Genomic DNA, 24,979 nt, shown 5'->3' with positions numbered 1-24,979 from the left:
GGTTTCCAATATACCGCGGGTATGATCACGGTCCTCAAAACGAATTATGGAAAAAAGTAGTGTTCTAGCTATGGCTAGCAATTTCCTACTGGAAATTGGAAAAAGTGAACACTGTATATACTCGTATCTACTGTACATCCTACTAACGTATTTTCAAGAGGGTAAATCAGCTAAAAATTGTCTGTATACCTTCGATGTATTCAGTTGCAGAGTAATCGTAAACAACGGGACCAGTCAGTGGCTAATTACTGCAGACACCCAGTTTCTCCCCTCATCTAGAGAGGCAACAGATAAAAGAGTGACCAGTGAAACGTTAATTATAAACCGCAACCTCTGGATGGCCTCCGTAGCCGAGTGGTCAGGAGCGGGAGTGCGATAGCACACGTTCTTTGAGCAGACCGGGTTTCCAACCCCTGACTGCTAAATACGATCGATCTGCCAACCCGAACTGGACCAGAATGGCAGATTATGGTCCATTTCCCTCAACATGAATCGTTGAGGAGGCTTCCATCCTGCAGTGGATTGATAATGGCTGTAGTTTTCCTTTTTACCTCTGGAAGGGAATACAGCTAACGTTCGTAAAGTTGGTTACACTAGTTACAAAGTAAATTTTTGTAAACAACAGCACATGACATACTTTCTTAGACTAGAAGTTATGCTTACAATAGCAAACGCTGTTTAGGCTAAACTAGACAAAAATATACATGAACTGGCAAGTGATTTGTGGAAAATCACGTGACTTCACTTAGGCTTGCTTGTTTGTTTGTTTGTTTGTTTGTTTGGGTTTTATTGGCGCATCAGCAACTGAGGCTATAATGCGCCAAATACCGGTCATATTATAAAAAGTTAAAACATTCAGTGACCTAACTAGTTAGGCCACCATGTCCATCACTTAGGCACTTCACTATGATATGCCTGACAGTTTGGTTTTGATTTAGTTTTCGCGAAACACGGTAAATTCAAGAGCATTAGAAATAAATACACGGCAAAATTAGTAAATCAGTAGGACTAAAGTAATTGCCACCAAATGAAAAAAATATATAGTCGAAGAAAAGTTTATCGAAAGGTTTATAAGTGGCGAAAGAAAATGCAGTACATTTCGCCAGTGCAGAATTCCAGAAGGAACGATCCGCGGTTGGATGAAAGAGGATGAAAAATCAAGTTCATTCGTAGACTCGGTAGATCAGGAGCGAGCCGTCCCGAGGGTGCACTGCACCCGGGCACCAACGTTCAAGGAGCGCCTGACACTTACATACACATATGAATAAAATTTAAAAGGGGGCGCCAAATTGCGATTGGCACCCGGTCGCCATATACCCAAGGAACGCCCCTGCAGTAGATGATGAAGTAGGCCTCCAAAGAAAGAAAACTAGACTTTATGAAAACGGTGTTGTGTACCGAGAAGCAACGGAACTTTATTATTAGCCATATGGTGCAAGGAAACCTGAGGCTTATGCAGCACCAGCCAAAAAAATTCCCAAGTTACCCAGAGAGAGAGAGAAGTAGAAAGGAATCACCAAGAAAGAGAAGAATAATGATATCCAGCTCAGGACAATGGGTGTGCCAAGTCCATACTCACCAGATGTAAGCCCCTGGTAAGCTACCTGGCTGAGATTATGGTACATTTATATTTAAGCTTCTAAAGAGTGTGTAAGATTCAAAATCTTACAGAATAAAAATAATAATAAGTTTGTTTTTATTAATTAAGAAATAGGAGCTCTTGTTGCTAGAGAATAAGTGGGTGTGCCAAGTCCATACTCACCAGATGTAAGCCCCTGGTAAGCTACCTGGCTGAGATGATGGTACATTTATATTTAAGCTTCTGAAGAGTGTGTAAGATTCAAAATCTTACAGAATAAAAATAATAATAAGTTTGTTTTTATTAATTAAGAAATAGGAGCTCTTGTTGCTAGAGAATAAGAAGTAATATCATCTGATTTCAATAATAACAAATTTTCAGCATGGAATATAAATTTAATGGGTAGTAAGTAATAAAAGCAGAGCCATTAGCAATCTACTTCCGTTATAAGCAGGGAAACTACTGTAAAGTAGCATGGGTCCAAACAACAGCAGGCAAATTAAGGTTTATACGGGGTCGAACTTAGTAGAGACGTCCAGTTGCAAACAGGAAGTAGGTTCTTGACCAGCACATAAGTTTCCAAATATAGGTGCTGTGGTCAGGAGATGTGATTTTCGAGGTTTTGGAACGCTACAGGGACAAAGGCGTTATATGACAGGGGAAGAGTTGTTTTTTGGATAATCGGCAAACAGCAAAGGGCACCGTATGGCAGAAAATCTGGTAAAATTGTAAAAAGTGGGTGTATGGTAACACGTGCTACTGGGGCAGGCTGAGTATAGGCCTTCTAACAAATCAAATGAGAAGAATTCGTAAATGAATATAGGATTGGAAAGAGGCAAAGTTGAGATTTTGGTCGATGTGAGTGAAAATGGTTTAACAGACAGAGTTGAGGTTTTAGCGGTGTGTCTGAATATGAGTTAGGAAAAGGGGCACAAAGTTGAGATTTTTGGCAGTGTGAGTGAAAATGGTTTAGGGGCACAAAGTGGAGATTTTTGGCGGTGTGGGTGAAAATGGTTTAGGGACACAAAGTTGAGATTTTTGTCGGTGTGAGTGAAAATGGTTTAGGGACACAAAGTTGAGATTTTTGAACTCGGTGTGAGTGAAAATGGTTTAACAGACAGAGTTGAGGTTTTTTGTCGGTGTTTCTGAAGATGAGTTAGTCAAAGGCACAAAGTTGAGATTTTTGTCGGTGTGAGTGAAAATGGTTTAGTCGGTCAGAGTTGAGCAAGTGCTGACCAGTTTGAGATGGTATAGTCAGTTATTTGTTAGTTATTTTTGGTTTTTAGGAGCATTAGCAACTAAGGCCATACTGCTCCGGGATATGCGGTGGTCATTCTCTGACCTTTCCACATCCTCCGTATTTGGTGGTGACGGGCTCGAACCCCGAGTCTAATCAAGAAGCATGTGCTATGCACTACTGCTCCTTCCCACCTGGCTACGGAGGCGCCTGATGGTATAGTCAGTCAGTATCAGTAAGTTGAGTAGTTGTAGTATAAATTAGTGTTGGAGAGAAGAAGGGGGATCAAGTTAAGATGTAGCAGTTAGTCAATCCGTCAGCCAGTAGCAGACACAGTTTTGTTTCAGTAAAGAGAGTTCAGAGTTTTCTTTACAGAGTTTAGTAAAGAGCAGAAGGCAACTAAAATAGTTGAGAAAGCAGAATACGGCGAAGTTAGCTCATTGTAGGATAAACAAGATGTCTGATGCCCAGGAGATAATGGAGCTGAAGCTAATAGAATCTGGAGCCGGACCGAAGGGAGAACAAACGTGCTGACCAGATGAATTATATCGTTTTTTAGGAGCAAAGGTACTCGAAACCCAAGAAGCAAACCCGAAAACTCCTGTCGAACTCTCCAAGGTCTGCGAGATGCGTTCCAGATGGAATTGACCTGCTGTTCACTGCGAGAAAGATGAAGGACATGCCGCAGAGCCTCAAGATAACTAAGTGGCTAATTACATAAGTATTTTCATACACACCAAGAACTGTAGGAACCTCGAAATTTGATTAGCTGGACTTTTAAAAGATACTGTGTATAAGAATTACTCAGTTGTAAGGATAGGTTATTTTAGGATATGTGCTGAAGGACATTAGCCAGGGCAAGTTAATAGATATATAAATAATTTTGGAAGGGAATACATATATATAAAATATTTGAAGTAATTGATGCCTTGTTTATAATTGCTTGATAGGCTACATTTAAATATGTTTTGGATGGGAATTAGAAGTGAGTGTACCTGTTAATAATCATTGTGATAAGTAAATGAATAAGTATTGAATTATGTAAGAAATAATAGAAAGAGGATTGATATTTTGTTATTAATGGTTTTAATTGATGCATGATCAATATATGTAGGAAATAATAGAAAGGGATCGATTTTGTTTGTTATTGATGGTTTTAAAATATGCGGGATTGAATGCATACAGAAGGGAATTGAACGGGATTGGTAGTTATTAATGGTTTTAACTGATGCATGATTAAGATATGTATATAAGAAGATGAGACTAGATCATGTTGTCATATGTTTGGGTTTAATCATTTTGGTTTTGATGTATTAATGTAAATATTACAATAAACTGAATTTTATATATAACCTTTGTGTGTTTTTTTTTGTTGTTCCACGTACCAGCCTATCCGAAGGGATTAAATACATCTAAGAGCTTTTCCCCTTGAACCTAGAATTTTCTGTGAAGTTAATAGTCAGATGCGCAAGTGGGGGGTATATGTAGGAAATAATAGAAAGGGATCGATTTTGTTTGTTATTGATGGTTTTAAAATATGCGGGATTGAATGCATACAGAAGGGAATTGAACGGGATTGGTAGTTATTAATGGTTTTAACTGATGCATGATTAAGATATGTATATAAGAAGATGAGACTAGATCATGTTGTCATATGTTTGGGTTTAATCATTTTGGTTTTGATGTATTAATGTAAATATTACAATAAACTGAATTTTATATATAACCTTTGTGTGTTTTTTTTTGTTGTTCCACGTACCAGCCTATCCGAAGGGATTAAATACATCTAAGAGCTTTTCCCCTTGAACCTAGAATTTTCTGTGAAGTTAATAGTCAGATGCGCAAGTGGGGGGATATTCTAAAGGGGATCTAATCACAAGGTGATTAGATCCCCTTTAGAATATTACATATATTTTATCTATCCCCTTGAAGCAAGGGGATAGATAAAATATATGTAATAAATAAGCTTCTTAAATCCCCACCCCCACAAGTGGCTTTGGAGATGGAAGGCTTGTCATGGGATATCACAGGTTAGTCTTCTAAGTAAAATCTGCATTTGGTGAAATGATAGTAGCAGAAGCGTTTCCTGAATGTCGGCGTAATGTGATTCAAGATGGTGAATTCACAGATGAATAGCTCTATAACAGCAATGAAACACTATACTATAAATTTCTCGCTATCAAGTCACTAGATATTAAAAAGGCATCCAAACAAAGGACATGAAAACTAACAACCAGAGAATTACTGTACTGTGGTGCGCAAACAAGACTGGAAATCACGAGCTAAAGCCGTCGCTAAAAGTCCTAGTCCCCGGTGTTTTAAGCACGCCTACATGAAATTTCTACCTGTGATTTATAAAAATAGCCCCAACTCTTGGAAAACGAATGATATTTTTGCTTCATGGTTTGAAAGTGAGTTTGTACCACTGGTGAGACATTACTTGCTTTCCAAAAACTTGAAGAAAAAGCTCTGTTACTGTTGCATCACTGCCCAGCTCATCCTTCAGCTGATATCGAAAAATGGCAAGATCAGATTTGCGTTTCTGCCAAGGATCACAACTGCATTAATTCAGCCCACGGATCAGGTGATTATTCGAGCCTTCAAAGCCTACTATCGTGGTGAGCTACTTGTTGGTGTTGTGAACTCAAAAATTCAAGTTCTAAAATTTCTGAAAACATTAACGCCGAAAAATGTTGTATATAATATTTTATTAGAATGGGAGAAAGTAAGCTCAACAGCAATTGAAAACTGCTGGAAAAATGAATTGGAAAAGACTAGATCACTAATAATAACTTTGAATTAGCATTATTTTCAAAACAAGAAGCAAAGGTTGCTCGTAACATACTTGGTGGCAAGCTTGAAGCAAATGGCCTAGTTGGTTGAATTGAGGTAGTGCGACGCTCAAGTTTCGCATTACCTGAGCAAGGAAGAAGTCGCAGCCTCTATGAACAGGGAAGACAATCGACAAACAGAAGGCTAGTGACTCAGATGATAATGTGGATGACTCTGTAAGTAAAGAGCACGAGTATTTAACAACGCGCTTGAAAAACATTAACGAGGTGATGGCGTGATTAGAAAGTCGGGGTAATACTGAACGTCTTCATTCATTGCATCTGACCACAATTAAGAATTTTGTACTGAAATATGTTCTGGCAAACTATATTACATGACTATTTCAGAACGGATGATTAAATGTAAGTTCATAAAAACATTGTATATTAGTAGAATATAAAGGGACTGATATAACCTTTAATACTTTGTCTTTTAGTCTATATATTCAAAAAAAAAAAAAAAAAAAAAACATTACTTATAAAGTATTTATTTACTAAGTAAAGTGTATTTATACTAAAATTAAAAAAAAATAAAAAAACTGGGAAAAACTGAATTGGTAAAATTTTGTCGGCTATAAGTGCTTCGCTTATAACATGGGTATTAAAGTTGTCTCTTGACACCTGCGTTACATCGAGGTTGAATTTTTTTTTTTTTTTACAAATAATGAAGATCAAAGTTCCATATATGTAAATAGACGCGAAAGCGCGATAATTGTTTCCAGTGAGCCCAACAGTATTTGAGATCATGCATACCCAGGAATGTTGTTTTGGGAGCTCACTTAAAAGGATAACGTCAGAGCACTTCCCCTCTCGAACAGGTTTTTTTTTTTTTTTTTTTAATGGAGGGGAAATGACGTCCATAGGTCTACCAATTGATAAAATTAAGTTTTATTTCAGAATTTTTCTAGCATTAAGCAAAAATATACAACTTTCGACTAATAGTCGAAATACCAAACTATTCATCCAAAGATATGCAATTAAAAAATGGCAGCTTCAGAAAATCTGGATCACTGTTTAATCATTAGTTTCTAATTACTTTCTAAGAATACTATATAAATAATTAAGAGATTTAAAAAAAAAGCCGTGATTATATATCGAAATGCAGTTCGTTGAACAATAATGACTTCATCTTAGAAATAGATAGGAAAGAAAGAGGGGAGGGGGTGAAGAATCTGTCAGATGCCTCTCTTGACCCTGACACTAGCCAGTCTCAAATGCCTGCGTGGGTCGGCTTCTCACATGTCAACTGTCTCGTTTGACAGTCCGGCTGTCAAGCAGACCACCAAAGCGGCAAACACTAGGCGGGTCCTATTAAAATATCCGAACTTGTTACGAAAAATGCGCATGCATGCCGTACTCTTATTTTCCAATCTCAGAGTAGGTACAGACTCCTTATCGTGCGGGTTAAAATTTCACACTAATGCCAACCAGTCGAGGAACCGGGGGGCTGTGGTGCCTGATACTCTGTAGCATATTCTGCTTATGTTGGACACCTGAAGAAGTGCACGCTTCATCCTTAATCAGTCGAATTAGGGAAAAACAAAATGCGGAAGAATCTACAAAGAAAGGCTTAGATTTACCGTCGGATACGTGGATGCGTATACCTCAGATGGTACAAGACGTCCTCGTTTCTATTGATGACAAGCTACGCGGCCTAGACACATTCGGATATACTCTGAAACTCGCCAGATTAGATTTCTCCTTGGACCAATTAGTGCGTCGGCTAGAAAATATAGAAACCAAGTTGGGTCGACTGGAAACAAAGTTTGACGTTCGAATGGAAAAAGTTGAAGAAGTGGTCATTGGCAAAGATATTAAAGAGGAGTTTTCTAACGAACACCTTTCCCGACGAATGGAAAATCTAAATGAAAAAATAAATACGAAAGCTGCTTTCTTAGATGCAAAAATAGATATCAAAATGGAAAGAATATCAAACAAACTTGAACTTTTAGAGAGGGATCTACAAAACTCAGTAGAAGACATTTTAGAAAAGTTAATAAAAAATGATGAACGTCATGCACAATTTGAAAATGAGGTCATGAAGAAACTTGACAATGTGGAAGAATATGGAAATAACGTTAACGAAGTACGTCTGTATGTGAAAGAAGAATTTCAAAGCCTTTTCCAAAAAAAGATGGATAAATTAGAGTTTGATTTGAACGACTTTGTTGAAACAATTAAAGAAAAACTTTCTAATAATAGCGATCATCTCGGCTCCTTATCGAAAAATATAACAAACACGGGCGAGAAGATTCAAATTGCACTGCAAGACACTAAGGTAAGAATCGAAAACATATCTAATAATTGCAATTCTGAAGCAAGATACAGAAGTTTCACAGATCTCTGTGACAATGACAGAAACTGTACTCGTGCACATACAAAAGAACAGCTAGATAATCTCACAGCCACGGTGCAGAAAGCAATGAAAATGGGAGAAGCTAAACTTAAGGAGCTAGATTTAGATGTGGAGCTTTATACAAAGAAAGTAATTAATGGTATTCAAGAATTATGGAAGTCATCGGATGAACTAAAGACGTTCCTTTCAAATACGTTAGAGCAGGGTAACAAAACACGGGAAATAGTACGGCTAGAATTTCGGAGACTTCAGGAACAGATAGAGCCACTTCCGAAAATTGAACCAAAATTATCACACATTAGTGAAAATCTCGACAAGAAGGTCTCTGAACTTAGTGCTACGGTTGATAACAGCTTTGCTACCTTACTCGTTGCTCAGAATACTTTTATTGCATCTTGCCATCGGATACAACAAGAAGAGATGCACATTTATGATATATTACAACAAGTAGTTTTTGAGATGCGTAATAGATCCCAAACAGACATGCAACACATTAGTAATGAACTTCAAAACTTCAGTAATGAAATAGGAAAATCTTTAGATGATATCGTGAATGCAGTATTTTTTATTGGAAATGTCACTTCGAAAAAAATCATGAACGTTAAGTTGGAACAAGAAAACTGTATTTCGGCAGGAATGAGCATCAAGTGGGATGACATAACCAATTTGTGTCAACAAACTGTTCTCGACTTGCCCATAATAGCACATGATCAAGTCGTTAGAGAGCCTAAAGAACGCTTCAACGATCCGAGTATTTTTCAGCGCTCTTTAAAACCTCATAAAGAAAATTTTACAGAAACGAAACAGCTCCTCAGAAATCAAGATGGAAATTCAACGGTCATTAATGAATATGAACCGGATTATCAAATCCCAGAAGGAGACTATCTGGATCAAGAATGACTAGTAACAATTTATATGAAACGTGGTATTTCATGTCCAGTCTGTCTGTCTGAAAAACTGGAAATTTGTCTTCCCGTGTAAGTAATTTCTATTTCTGAAGCATCGATCAAATTTAACTATGTAAATAAACGAATTTGAACTTCCAAGTATGCATCCTTAATATGAAAAATATACGAAATGAAATAATAATAAAGGTGCAATTTATAATGTCATAATAGCTAAGTAAACAATTAGATAGTGCCTATCTGGGACAGATAACCTATCAAGTTCATAATGTAAACCTAAGTATAAAAGAGTTTTTTTTTTTTTTTTTTTTGTTTGTTGTTTATTATTATTGACTTGTAGTTCCACGGAAGCCCTCACAAAAAGAGGAAGGGGTGGAGGTATATGAAACCTGTGCATAATATTAGCTACCTTATTTAATTAAACTTGTCTCACTAGATTATCGTAAGAAAAGGGTAATTTTGTCTGATGCTTCAACTATCCAAGTGTGCTCAAGTTTTTTAAAAAGGTTCTTATGAGTAAAATAAGTTAGAAAACAGTTAATTTCTCTGATTCTTTTTTGAAGAGATGGCTAACAATATCTTCAATATAACATCTGCTTTATGTTTAGTGGTACAATATTTTGGAACATTTATTTCCTTTGAAAAATTCAGACATAATAGCAGTACAAATAACAAGTCACTTTGACTATTACGTTCTACTATTCTTCGTTGAATATTCATCATTACATTTTGGGGCCTAAAGAAGAAAAAGAATGAACGGTAGGAATGCTTAAATTGAGCCGGACTTTTTTCTTATTTGAAACAAGATTAAGCTTCTTTTTTTTTTTTCTTTTTCTTTTTTTTTTTTTTTTGTCAAAATAATAGGTACTCTAAAATAAAATTAAAAATATAATAAAAGATAGCAAAGTAAATTATATTTTAGCATCAACTATGCAAATGTGAAAAGTAAAATAAAAACAATTTATTGAAAGACTGAAAAATGGAAAGGAGGTTAACATCTGCATTATGGTTAACTACTACTGTGAAGAGTAAAATAAAGTAGTTAGTTGTTAAAAGAATATTCCACAAACTTATAATATTTAAGCTATATTTACATCCGGATACATGTATTAGAACTTGTATTAGCACAAAACACAAGACTCACATAAATGTTTACGGTAAAACCACCACATGCAAAATGTATCTAGAAATGTCAACAAATGAGGTATCTCATTCATTAAAATTTGTATGAGCAGATGTATACAATCTATAAATTGTCTAAAGCATCTCATACAAGTTCTGTTACATTTATCCAGGTGTAAATGTGGTTTTACAATAGGTAAAAACACTATCACAGAGGCTATATCTGTTATTCACCTGTTGTATTCTGACTTTTAGTCTAATAGTGTAAATGCCAGTCGTACGATGTCTCATACAAATAGCTCAACACTTTTCCTGACATTTCTTGAGATAATTTGCAGTTTCCTTGTGATTTTAAAGAATAAGGCCAGAAAAACATCTATCTTGATTGGTGTTTTTCCTGACTTCTCTGGACGTGTAATCCATTTCATGAAACTTGGTTTACTGAATGAGAAATTTAATTTAATTTGTTGCAAATGGAAGACTACTTTACAAACTGGAGCAGTATGGTATTAAGGGTGGTTGAGTGGAAGAGGACAGAGTGGTAATCAATGGATGCTGCTATTTATGAACCAGTGTTATTAGTGGAGTCCCCCAGGTGTTGGAGGCCTCCACTAATAACAGATTCGGTGCTGGGCCCACTGTTGTTTTGTATACAATGATATTGATGAAGGTATATCAGGTTTAATGTCCAAGTTTGCAGATGATACAAAGGTTGGCAGGGTTGTTAATTACAGTAATGGCAGTGTTCTACTGAAAAAGGATCTAGAAAAGTTGGGAGATGGGCTGAGAAGTGGAAACTGAAGTTTAAAATTGACAAATGCAAAGTACTGCATATGGGTAGAAGTAACCCCAGAGAAACTTACCAACTATGTGGTAGAAATGAAAAAAATCTGAGAGTAATTGTGCAGTCAGATAAGAAGTTATCTGAGCAGTGCAGACAGGCTGCCAGAGAAGGTCATGGTGTATTGTCAGTGATATACAAGAACTTTGCTAGTAGGGAAAAGGAGGTGATTATTCCTTTCTATAAGGCAATGGTTAGACCACGCTTTGAGTACCACGTACAGGTTTAGAGGCTTCATTTTTAGGAAGGATGTAGAGTTGCTTGAGAGAGTACAGAGAAGGGTAAAAAGATTGGCTAGGGGAATGAAAGGGTGGTCTTACCAAGAAAGACTAAAGTTCTGCAAATTGCAGCATTTGGAGACTAGGCACCTGCAAAGTGATCTGATTGAGGTGTATAAAGCCTTGAATAGGTTGAGCAGGCTCAATTCTGATGGGATTCTTCTGCTTGCTCAGATTATGAACCTGAGGAGACAAATTCAAATTGAGGAAAGACAGTTGTAGAATAGATGTGCGGAAATTTGCCTTTAGCCAGCGAGTAGTCGATTGCTAGAACAAACTTCCATCTGTCGTCGTGGAAGTCGATAGCTTAAATAAATTCAAGGAGGAACTGGACAAACGTTCAGAAGGAATGGATGTGTGAAAATTGTTTTTTTTTTTTTTTTTGGATGATGCTACATAAGCTCATACGCTTGCTTTTTTGCATCATATGCCTCTATTACGGAGGGTTGATTCAGCCTTTTGATAATGATTTTGACATTAATCCTACTTGTGACGTGTAGCAGCAATGTAAATTTTTTTTCGTGCAGGCGCAGTTCCAAACCTTATGAACAGGTGCATCAGTTGTAGAAGTTGTTTTAATGTCGACATGCCTCGAAAATTGGACCCAAGGTTGGAAGGTTACATAACTGCACTTTCCAAAGAAGGGTACAGTTATGCAAAAATTATTGATAGGTGCAAGTCGAAAACTTTTAGCGTATCGAAGTTTAGTATTCACAAGGTTTTGAATGGCAAAGGAAAATTCCGCAAAGCTGCTGCAAGTGGGCGGAAAACACCGAAGAAACTGCAACCTGCTCCAAATCAAACAAGGGAGGTAGTACAAAAAGTGCAGTCGCTCATTGTTAGTGAAAATCCAAAAACCTAAAGAGCTATGGCACCACTATACAATCTTAACATTAAAAACCCCAGTGGGAAACTCCCAGTCAACTGTTTGTCGCATAATCAACAAAAATTTGCAACTGGAGAAGAAGCGCAAAGCCCATGTACACCACCCTAGGAGCAAGGCACATTGCAGAGTGGCGGGTCAAGGCTCGAAAATTCTACGAAAAATATCTGGCAGCTGAAGGCTGGATATTTGTAGCAACATTGGACGAGGTGTGGGTATACCTCTCTGATTGCAATAAAATTCAGGCAATTTATTACTGTTCACAGGGTGACAAGGCCTTTCCAACGTGGGTGCGTCAGTGCAAGGAAAGTTTTGGCCGAGGTTTTATGGTTGTATCTGGTTTTTGTTATAACGGCAAATTTGAGTTGCGTAGAGTCGCTAAAAACGTGAAAGTCAACTCAGTGTATTACCAGACTGAAGTTCTACAGGGGTTGTTTGAACGTGAAATACCCACACTGTACGGTTCTGAAGCTGAAAAGGTCTGGATGCACCAGGATAAGGCGTCCAGCCACACGTCACATTCTACCCACGCTTTTTTGCGGAGAATGGAAGCGGCAACAGGTATCCGTTTGAAGATATACCTGTTAAATCACCTGACACCGCACCCATGGATTTTTGCGCATTCAGACTTTTGAAAAGAGCTCTCGGAAACTGCAGCCCCAGAACTGTTGAAGGTTTGTGGAAAGTCTGCCAGCAGGAATGGGACAAGATCAACTTGGCAGTCTTGCAGCACACTGTACTTCAATGAAAATTGCGATGGCGTGCAATAGTCCATGAGCAGGAAAAACAAATAGAACACAACCGGTGGTGGCTATGGAATTTTGTAGTTTTAAAGGACTGTCAAAATCTGTATCAAAAGGCTGAATCAACCCTCTGTACTACTAAAGAGTGCTATACAATCTTAACATTAAATACCCCAGTCTGTTTAGCTTCCAACTCTGACCCCCATCATATGACCAAAACCAAGGAATGTGATGAAATTCACATTCCTTAGTTTTTAGAATTAGGAAAATATAAATCAAGCAAATTAAAAGCAACTGAATGCAAACATTATATGTGATCATTTGATGCTTTAAGAAATGAAATACTTTGTTCAAATATGCAATTTAACAGTAATCCATATTTCACTATTTCCTATATGTAGTGCATAGGAAACAGTGGAACATACACTGGTGTTCAAAGAAAGTGCATCACATAGGGATTTCATATTTATAACCCTTTTTCGCAATGGTATGTTACAGTAATGACTAGCACCACAAATAGAAATATAAACAAAAGATATTTATTAATAGTTAAGGCAAAGCTAAGTAATATTTGACAGGTGCATTTGCAACCTTTATACAACAACCTTTTTAGGCATTTGCAACCTTTATACAACAGTTTTGGTAAACACGACAATTATGGTTATCAGAAGCCCTCGGTTTGCTTCAGTTTATCATTTTAAATGGAAAACAAAATGGAAAATTCACCAGGTGCAAACTAATATTTAGTTGAACTGCCTCTGGCCCTGATGACAGCAGCACACCATCGAGGCATTGACAAGATCAATTTCTGAATATAATCAACTGACAATTCGTGGTTCCAAACACAAATTATGGCTTCCTGAAGTTCACGAAAGGTCTTTGGTTTCTTTCTGTCAACTGCAGATTCCACACGATGCCAGTAGTTCTCTATAGGATTCAGGTCCGGGCTGTTTCCTGGCCAGCTTACAGCTGTAATGGACCATTCTTCCAACCATTTTTAAATCGTCCTGAAAGATGCAGTTACTTGGCAGGTTGAAATGGTCTCTAATGGTTGACAGCAATTTGCTTTCCAATATAGCCAGGTATCCATTGGCATTAACGGAACCTTTTATAAACTACAGGTGACCTACTCCACGATACAAAATGCACCCCCATATCATTTTGTTCGTAGGCAATTTCACTGTGGACACCATATAGTCTGGATGGTATTCTTCACCACGTCTACGGCGAATTGTTTGTCTCCCATCACAGCCATGCAGGTTGAATGTCTTCTCATCCGAGAAAATATCTGACTTCCACTGGTTGGGAGGTCCATTTGATATGCTCCTTACAACAAATTAATCGAGCCCTTTTCATTTTTTCTGTGAGGAGTGGCTTCTTCTTAGGACGACCAGCTATAAGTCCATTTTTGAAGAGGCGTCTTCTGACTGTTACTGCACTTCCTACTACTCCTGTAAGTTCTTCCCATTCTCTTTTCAGCTTAGACAAAGAAACTTTACTGTTTTTAAGGCATAAGTGCTTCAAAACGGAGTCCTGTTTTGGCGTAATGACTCATTTGCATCCGGTTCCTTTTTTCCTATCAGCAGAACAGGTATTCTTGAGTTTTGGAAAGAAATCTACTTGCTTTCGACTGATTACAAGACACTCTATAAGCAATATGACAGGAAGAACATCCTTCCTCACGTAAAGCAACAATAGCATTCTTCTTCATAACATCAACTGCTCATAACTCACCATCCTGACACAAGCAAGGAATGACTGCAACTCTTGCAGAGCGTGCTTATATAGCTGAAAGTAGCAGCTGATGCAATATTACATCATTACTTACATGTGTCAATCTTATCTGATGCAATCTGTAAGAAATATTGCCATATACTTACATTATTCAGATGACAATTACAATTTTAAGGGGTGATGCACTTTCTTTGAACCCCAGTGTATATGTAGTGTTACATGAAGTGATCATCATCAGCCATTTTAAATCCACTGCAGGATGAAGGCCTCTCCAGCAACTTTCCTTTCTAGTTCCTTCTGTTTTGTGCAATGGCCATCCATTTACTGCCAACAAACTTATAAATTTCATCTGTCCATCTCCATTGTTGTCTTCCGGGTTTTCTTCTAGCTTCTCTTGTGTACCATTCTGTTATTTTCTTAGTCCATCTGTCATCATGTCTTCGAGCTATGTGTCCTGCCCAAGACCATTTTAGTTCTTTAGTTTTGATAAGATTGTCCTTTACTTGAGTTTGCTGCTTAATCCATGTGTTTCTCTTCTTATCTAACAGTGTGATTCCCAGTATAATTCGTTCCATTCTTCGCTGTGCAATTATCAGCTTCTCTTCCATTCTTTTGGTGAGTGTCCAAGTTTCACTTCCATAAGTCATGGGTAGTATGCATTGGTTCATTATTTTACATTTCAGACAAATTGGAATATTTCTCCTCAGTATGTGACTATATTTCCTGAATGCTTCCATCCAAAATTTATTCTTCTCTTGACTTCCAGCCATTTATCATTATTACAGCTGATGACTTGTCCAAGATAAGTATATGACTCCACCTTTTCAATTACTGCTCCTTCAATCATTATATCTCTTTCTGTGGCATACTTGTTCATCATTACTTTTGTTTTAGCCATATTCATCTTTAGTCCAAAATCCTTACTAACTCTGCATAACTGATTAAGATTTTCCTTTAATTCTTTGGGATTATGGCTTATGACGACAACATCATCTGCAAATCTTAAATGGTTTAGGTACTCTCCATTCACATTGACTCCTTTCTGCAACCAGTCTAATCTCCTGAAAGCTTCCTGAAGGGCAGCAGTAAACAACTTCAGAGATATTGTCTCCCCTTGTCAAACTCCTTTCTCAATTTTAAATTTGCTACCATCTTTGTCAGGTCTAATAAAGGAGGTAGAATTCTCACATATTTTCTTCAAATATCATAATATATGGTGTATCTATGCCTTGTCTTTCCAGTGCCTGAAACATTGCATGAAGGGATAGTGGAATACAAATTAGAAAAAAAATTTGCATTTTTCGAACAATTTTGAATAAATTGTTGCAGGACACGGTAAATACTATTACAAATACAGTAATAGTATTTGCAAAGATTATAGGTGTGATGAAGCCAATTATGACATTTATCCTAAGTTTCTGGATTTGACAGAGGAACCGTGCTTCCTCTGCCAATTCCAGTAATTTTGATTCAAAATTGGGAATCAAAATTACTCCCCATTCCTTGAACATAAGTCCCATCTGTGTGTTTCTACTCTGATACCACCCCTCTCCCCTTCCACAGTTTGAAAGGGAGGGGATGGTGTTGATATCAAAGCACAAACACACAGATAGGACTCGTATAACATTAGCATTAGCATTAGTAGAGGCATTTGATGTAAGAAAGCAAGCTTATGCAGCATCAGCCAAAAAAAAAAAAAAAAAAAACCCACTTCCACTTCACCCCTCTGTTCGTTCAAAATACCTGTCCAGCTGAGCCTTAAACTTATTTAGGCTATCAACCACAAGGGATGGAAGTCTGTTCCACCAACCAACCACCCGCTGGCTAAAGGCAAATTTCCGCACGTCTATCCTACATCTGTCTTTCCTCAATTTGAATTTATGCCCTCTCAGGTGATTTTTCTGAGCTAGAGGAAGAATCCCATCAGCATTGAACATGCTTAAACCATTCAAGGCTTTATACACCTCTATCAGATCCCCCCGCTGGTGCCTAGTCTCCAGACACTGTAATTTGAAAAACTTAAGCCTTTCTTCGTAAGAGCACCCCTTTGTTCCATTCACTAATCTTGTTGCCATTCTCTGTACTCGTTCCAGCAGCTCTACATCCTTCTTGAAATGAGGCCTCCAGACCTGTATACAGTACTCTAGGTATGGCCTGACCATTGCCTTATACAAGGGAATAATCACCTCCTTATCCCTGCTAGAAAGATTCCTGTATATCATTGACAATACTCCATGAGCTACTCTTGCAGCCCGTCTGCACTGATCAGAGAACTTCATATCTGCCTGCATAACCACCCCCAAGTCCCTTTCATTCTCTACCACTGTCAGTTTAGTACCACAGAGTTGATACGTTGCTCTGGGGTTGCTGTTTCCCATGTGTAGTACTTTACATTTGTCAATGTTAAACTTCATTTGCCACCTCTCAACCCATCTGCTCAACCTTTCCAGATCCTGTTGCAGCAGCATAGTGTCAGTAGTGTCCTTGACAACCCTGCCAACCTTTGTATCGTCTGCAAACTTGGACATTAAGCCCGATATACCATCATCAATATCATTTATAAATACAGAAAACAATAATCGACCCAACACTGAGCCCTGAGGGACTCCACTAATAACATCAGTCCACGATGAGCAGTGTCCATTGATTACCACTCTCTGTCTTCTCCCCCTTAACCACCCCTTTATCCATAGCAGCAATTTGCCTCCAATGTCACACTGCTCCAATTTGTGTAGCAGTCTTCCATGTGCAACAGTATCAAAAGCCTTTCTAAGATCCAAGTATATAATATCAAAGTTATTCCCTGCATCCAGTTCTTTTGTGACTGCATCATAGTATCCAATCAAGTTGGTCAGGCAAGACTTCCCCTTAACAAAACCATGCTGTGTCTGAGCTATAACTGAAGTCTTGTCTAAATGATCCTGCAGTGCTTCTTTAACCAGTGCCTCCATTAATTTTCCTGGAACAGAAGTTAAGCTCATAGGTCTATAATTACTTGTGTCAGCCTTTGATCCTCCTTTGTGAATTGGGGTCACATTTGCACATTTCCAGTCTATGGGTACCTCCCCTGAGTCCAAGGAAGCTCTCATAATTATGGCTAAGGGTTTGCTTACTTCCTTTGCTGCCTCCTTTAATATAACTGGATAGATCCCATCCACCCCGGATGCCTTTCTTGTGTTTATCTTCAACAGTTTCTCCTCCACTTTACTCCCAGTTATTTCAAGATTCTGTAGCTTACTGCTAGAGTTGAATACACCTCTGGCATTCCCCTCGCTGAATAACTCCTCATGTGTGAATGTCGATGCAAAATATTCATTTAGTTTGTTAGCTACCTGAGCAGGATCATCAACACTTGACCCATCAATATCAAGTGGACCAATCTGATTCATCCCCTTCCTTCTAGAGTTTACATAAGTAAAGAACTCTTTGCTGTTTTTCTTTGCATCCCTTGCCAAGGATTTCTCGTAATCTGCCTTCGCCTGCCTAACCTCCTTTGTAACTTGGTTGCATATCAACTTGTATCTATCATAGGCTTCTGTGTCATGTGTTAATTTGTATGTATCCCATGCATTTTTCTTCTCTGCCATATGCCTCATTAGTTCATCTGACATCCATTTTGACCTAAACCTTGAACAATATTTCTTAGTTGGTATGTAAAGCCTAGTAGCTTCCAAGATAAGTTCTTTGAATGTTTCCCATTTTGAATTTGCTGTTGGTAACATCATCAGTTGGTCCCACTGTATAGAATTTAAATACTGTCTCAGTCCATCGTAGTCGCCTTTACGGAAGCAATAACCCTTCCCTTTACCCCTAATGGTAGTTACCTCTTTGAGTAACTCCCACTTCAGCACACTGTGATCACTGCCACCTAGTGGTTCATTTATCTGCAGATTCTTAATGCATGAAGAATCACTGCTGATAATCAAATCAAGAGCATTACTCCCTCTAGTTGCCTCCCGAACATGCTGATGTAGAAAACAATCATCCAATAAATCCACAAAAGCCCTGCTAGTGTGTGAGTAACCAGCCCCCAAATTCCAGTCAATATCTGGGAAATTAAAATCTCCCATTATAAGACACTCTGATTTACTGGTCCACTCTATTTCCCTGTACAGTTCCTTATTATACTCATCAGAGTCATTAGGCCTATAGCACACTCCTACTCTCAATTTTGATCTCCCAATGTTTATGTCACACCAAACTGACTCCACACTGCACTGTCCAACGATGGCGACTGGCTTCACTTCCTTGGTTTTTATGTGTTTCTTAACTAATAGCATAACCCCTCCCCCCCTTCCTATCCTGTCTATCCTTTCTGTAGACGTTGTACTCCCCAAATTGCAGTTCTGCATCCCTTATATCTGTGTGACACCACATCTCTGATATCCCAACAATATCTGCCTTCGATGTTTTGAGCAATACCTCAAATTCATCAAATTTATTTACTAAACTCCTAGCATTGGTGTACACGCAAGTATACCTGCACCTGTTTCTATTCTTAGCTACCCTAACACAACCCATGTGTTTACTTGTACCGCAGTGGCTCCCAGCAGTCTCTGAAATACCTTGCATCTTATTTTTCAGGCTTCTGCTCATTCTAATAGAAGCAGTGCAAGAATCTCTTTCACCTCTGCCAGTGGCTACTGTCAATCTATTGGTCTTTGTCTCCCCCCAAGGTAGCAGTTTTCCGACCCACCTAACACTGCCTCGATAGCATCAGCAAATAAACATATATTGCTGACCACAAAATCATTGCAGAGATACACATTCATTTTGCTAAGTTTCCTCATTTTTAACCATAACTAATTTCACTGTTCATTAATGAATGCCTCCCCCACAAAGAAATACAATGTCATAACTAGCCATCAGATAATATGCATTAAAATATAAGCAAAATTGGCATGCAAATATACAATAAAATATATGAAAATGTCACATTTTCATATATTTTAACACAATGTTATATATATGATGACATTTTTACATTTATTAGCAGAAGTTTATCACAATTAATTAAATAATAATTTGTATTCAATATTTAAAAGTAACAAAATCATGTTAATGAAAAGTTTAAGAATAAAGATCATTTTACATCTTGCATGTGGAATAACTTTAAATCCATTGCATTTATCATCCAAAATCATTTTAAAAGCACAAGATAAACTTTCTACACCAACTGAAGTGACTAGGCTAAATTTAAAAATAGTAATGGTAATAGTATGCACCATACAGTGCAAGGAAGCCACAGGCTCTTGCTGCACTGGCAAAAAAACAATAAATAATTAAGAAAATGCAAATTATATGCTTCCTTCCTCCCTCAGATAACTATCCAGTTGACTTTTGAATTTATTCAAACTGTCAGCCTCAACTACTTGCAAGGGTAACATGTTCCGGCAATCAATGGTTTCATTGGCTAAAAGAAAACTTCCAGCAATCTAATCTAAACTTCAACCACTGTAATTTCAATTTATGACCTCTAGTTCTGGAATTCTTTATAACAGTGAGAATTCCACCTTCACTCATTTTACTTATCCCTCTCAGAGCCTTATAAACCTCAATCAGATCACCTCTGAGGTACCTGGTTGCCAAGCTCTGTATCCCACATAATCAGAGTCTTTCCTCATATGGTTGTCCTTCTGCTGATCTCGCCATTCGAGTTGCCCATCATTAGATCGTTTCCACACTTAAATGTGAGCCTTCAAAACCCCCCCTTGAAATGAAAGTCCTCAAAACAAAAAAATAAAGAAAAAGCATCACTAAAGTCATCTATTTTTCTTAAAATATGAAATCCTGAGTTCTTTTTTGAAACGTTTATCAGTTATTTCTTATTATAACTCTTATGTCTCCAGGGATTGAAATTTCTAACTGAACTTTATCAACTCTTCAAATGCAATAATCAAAGAAAGCCACAATGTTTAAAGTCTGCTTATAGAATTAGATTATCAAGTAAAATGAGTCTCAATGAATGGCAAATATTTTCTAACCAAAGAATGGGAAAGAAGTGCCTTAGCAATACCAATAGCTATAGTACACAAAGCAGTAACAACATTTTTTATAAAAACAAAGTTTTGGCATAAATTGAAGCCATGCACATAACCATGTTCTTTACTTCATCAAAACAGGCACTCGTGGAAGAGGAAGGTTAAGTCACATATCTCTGTAAATAGCTATAGCTATGCATGTAGGAGAGTTTACAAAGATCTATTTTTATACAAAGAATAAATCTCACAGATTGTTTCTCTCTATGAGCGGATGCTGATAAGTTCTCAGCCTATAACAGAAAGAAACAAGATAATCCAATCACATACATAGTTTATTCAACATATTCAAATTTCAACTCCACACGCTTTCTACAATGATGATTTGGCATTTGTGAACCTCTCAAATAGAAATTGAAACACTGCTCCCTAAATCAAGCTTCTATTGCCTTGTACAATGTCCATCATTTGATGTGAATTTGACACCCTTTAAAGGTTTTTTGAGATTTGGGAAAAGGTATCTGAGTGTGCAAGATCTAGTAAATATGGGGGGGGGGATGATGATGAAGCCAGAAGTTTAGTTCAGCCAATTCGACATGTGGTTGAGGTACACGCCTATGAAAAACACAAGCTAAGCAAATAATATATATCATGTTTAAATAGAAAACCTGTAATATAGAATGCTTTTATCATATATGGGGAAGTACTACTAATAGAAATGCAAACTTTTTCAACATGGGTTGCTTCTTGGTCCAGCCAACTGTGAAGCAAGACACATTTAGAGAAATTTTCAAGCAATCAAATGAGGAAAAGAAGACTCTGCATTAATTCTCATATAATATGCAATATAACAGCCACAAGCATCTGTCATTTCATTGTCAGTCATCCAGATGCAGTTTTCTCTAATACCAAATAGCACTAAGAAAATTCTTCCTAAAAGTAGATTCATCTGAAATGTTTTCATTCAATACAATATTTTTTTCAAAAAAAAATTGAAAAACTGGATTGCTTAACTTATGAATGGATATTTCCACTTACTAACAGAGATTCTTTGAAATGCCATTTTTCTCTTCTTTTGGGGTAACAAGGTTTTATAAAAAATAACTGATCTGACAACTTTTCCTTGTTTCTTTTCCCCCACAATTTGCAATGTTGGTTTCACATTCTTTTCTCAAAAAACACAAAAGATAATGCTACCTTCCATAGTGAAATCTTTTCACAATTTTTTTCATGTTCCACAAATCTATAATTTTAGTAGTACATTTGATTTCTGGCATTTTGAACAAAATCTCCAACTGCTTATTCTATAAATTTTCCATGGCAAAACAACTTACACATATAAGATAAAACAACCAAAAAACCCCTTATTTCACCCATCCACTCACTCCAAATGTTTCTCAAGTTCTGCATTGAATCTATTTAAGCTATCAACTTCTATGACAGATGGAAGTTTGTTTCACCAATCAACCACCTGCTGGCTAAAGGCAAACTTACACACATCTATCCTACAACCGTCTTTGCTCAATTTGAATTTATGCCCTCTCAGGCGATTATTCTGAGCAAGAGGAACAATCCCATCTGCACTGAGCATGCTCAAACCATTCAAGGCTTTATACCCCTCAATCAGATCACCTCACCGGTGCCTAGTCTCCAGACACTGTAATTTGCAAAACTTAAGCCTTTCTTCGTAAGAGCAACCTTTGTTCCATTCACTAATCTTGTTGCCCTTCTCTGTACTCATTCCAACAGCTCTACATCCTTCTTAAAATGAGGCCTCCAGATATGTATACAGTACTCAAGGTGTGGCCTGACCATTGCCTTATACAAGGGGATAATCACCTCCTTATCCCTGCTGGAAAAATTCCTGTATATCATTGACAAGACACCACAAGTTACTCTTGCAGACCATCTGCACTGCTCAGAAAACTTCATCATATCTGCCTGCACAATTACCCCAGGTCCTTTTCATTCTTTACCACTGTCAGTGTGGTACCACAGAGTTGCTACATTACTCTGGGATTACCGCTTCCCATATGTAGTACTTTACATTTGTCAATGTTAAACTTCATTTGCCACCTCTCAGCCCATCTGCTCAACTTTTCTAGATCCTGTTGCAGCAGTGTATTGTCATTAGTGGCATTAACAACCCTGCCAACCTTCATATCATCTGCAAACTTGGACATTAAGCCTGATATACCATCATCAATATCATTTATAAATACAGAAAAGAGCAATGGACACAACACTGAACATTGAGGGACTCCACTAATAACAGTAGTCCACAAAGAACAGTGTCCATTGATTACCACTCTCTCTGTTCTCCTACTCAACCATTTATTTATCCATAGCAGCAATTTGCCTCCAATTGTGCAGCAGTCTTCCATGTGCAAATATATGACATCAAAGTTATTCTTTGCATCCAGTTCCTTTGTGACTACATCATAGTATCCAATTAAATTAGTCAGACAAGACTTCCCCTTAACAAACCCATGCTGTGTCCGAGCTATGACTGAAGTCTTGTCTAGATGATCCTGCAATGCTTCATTAACCAGTGCCTCCATTAATTTCCCTGGAACAGAAGTTAAACTAACAGGTCTGTAATTACCTGTGTCTCCCTTTGATCCTCCTTTGTGGATTGGGGTCACATTTGCATATCCCCAGTCCATGGGCACCTCCCCTGAGTCCAGGGAAGCTCTCATAATTATGGCTTTGCTTACTTTCTTTGCCGCCTCCTTTAATATAACTGGACAGATTCCATCCACCCCAGGTGCCTTTCTTGTGTTTATCTTCAACAATTTCTACTCCACTTTACTCTCAGTTATTAAAAGATTATCTAGATTACTGCCAGAGTTGAATACACCTCTGGCATTTCCCTCTCTGAATAACTCCTCGATGCAAAATATTCATTTAGTTTGTTAGCTACCTGAACAGGATCATCAACAATATCAAGTGGACCAATCTGATTCATCCCCTTCCTTATAGAGTTTACATAAGTAAAGAACTCTTTGCTGTTTTTCTTTGCATCCTTTGCCAAAGATTTCTCGTAATCTGCCATCGCCTGCCTAACCTCCTTTGTAACTTGGTTACAGACCAGCATAACTATCATAGGCTTCTGTGTCACGTTAATTTATATGTATCCCATGCATTTTTCTTCTATGTCAAATGTCTAATTAGTTTATCTGACATTGATTTAATCCTAAATCTTGAATAATATTTCTTTGTTGGTATGAAAAGCCTAGTAGCTTCGAAGATTAATTCTTTGAATGCTTCCCATTTTGAATTTGTTGTTGGTAACATCGTCAGTTGGTTCCACTGCATAGAATTTAAATACTGTCTCAGACCACCGTAGTCACCTTTACAAAAGCAATAACCCTTTCCTTTACCCTTGATGGTAGTTCCCTCTTTGAGTAAATCCCACTTCAGTACACTGTGTTCACTGCCACCTAGTGGTTTCTTTATCTACAGATTCTTCATGCGTGAAGAATCACTACTGATAATCAGATCAGGAGTATTACTCCCTCTAGTTGCCTCCCGAACATGCTGCTGTAGAAAACAATCATCCAATAAATCCACAAAAGCCTTGCTAGTGTGTGAGTGACCAACCCACAAATTCCAGTCAATATCCGGGAAATTAAAATCCCCCATTATAAGACACTCAAATTTACTGGTCCGTTCTATTTATCTGCACAATTCCTCATTATAATCATTAGATTCATTAGACCTTTAACACACACCTATTCTCATTTTTCCTTTTTCAGTGCTTATGTCACACCAAACAGACTCAACATTGCATTGTCCACCCACATCATATGGATACACTTCCTTAGATTTTAAGTGTTTCTTAACTAACAGCATAACCCCTCCTGTCCTGTCTATCCTTTCTGTACACATTGTACTCCCCAAATTCCAGTTCTACACTGCTTATGTCTGTGTGACACCATGTCTCTTATATCCCAACAATATCTGCCTTTGATGTCTTGACTAGCACTTCAAGCTCATCAAATTTATTAACTATACTCCTAGCATTGGTGTACATGCAAATATACATGAACCTGTTTCTACTCATAGTTACCCTTACACAGCCCATGTATTTACTTGTTCCATTATGACTCCCAGCAGTCCTGGAAATTCCCATTGCCTTGCTTTGCAGGCTGCTGCTCAATTGCATTTCAATAGAAGTAGTGCAAGAATCAATAATATATGTTCATACAATAATGAATGTTCATACAAGAAAGTTCATACAATAATAAACTTTCTTCCTATGTCACTGATGTTAGCAGAATAAAAGCAAAACAAAATTACATGTTTTCTATGCTAATGTTAATCGTAATATTTTCAATGACTGAAATCAGGTTTCCAAGTTTAATCTCTGAAATATTGATCCAAGTGATAATAATGTAATATATGCACTAATGATTAAAACGGTCACAATAAGCATTTGCATATACAAATAATCCAATGTCTCTACTCATAACCATTGCCTACTCGACTA

At 37.5% G+C, this 24,979-nt stretch overlaps 2 protein-coding genes across 3 annotated transcripts in view; one reads left to right on the top strand and one right to left on the bottom strand.

Moving 5' to 3' along the window:
- LOC150081389 (Golgi-associated PDZ and coiled-coil motif-containing protein-like) overlaps positions 1–24,979 on the bottom strand; it is a 151,226-nt gene that overhangs the window by 107,020 nt on the left and 19,227 nt on the right. The gene's annotated exons all lie outside the window — the stretch shown is intronic.
- On the top strand, positions 7,001–9,002 carry LOC150081390 (uncharacterized). The gene has a single exon (XM_090379254.1). The coding sequence runs from the start codon at positions 7,068–7,070 to the stop codon at positions 8,901–8,903; it is 1,836 nt and encodes a 611-aa protein (XP_090235380.1). The 5' UTR covers positions 7,001–7,067; the 3' UTR covers positions 8,904–9,002.

Source organism: Mastigoproctus giganteus, chromosome 8, assembly GCF_048544385.1.
Source record: "Mastigoproctus giganteus isolate SK-2022 chromosome 8, ASM4854438v1, whole genome shotgun sequence".
Classification (NCBI taxonomy): domain Eukaryota; kingdom Metazoa; phylum Arthropoda; class Arachnida; order Uropygi; family Thelyphonidae; genus Mastigoproctus; species Mastigoproctus giganteus.
The sequence above is the reverse complement of the archived record's forward strand: the minus strand, read 5'-3'. Positions and strand labels throughout refer to the sequence as shown.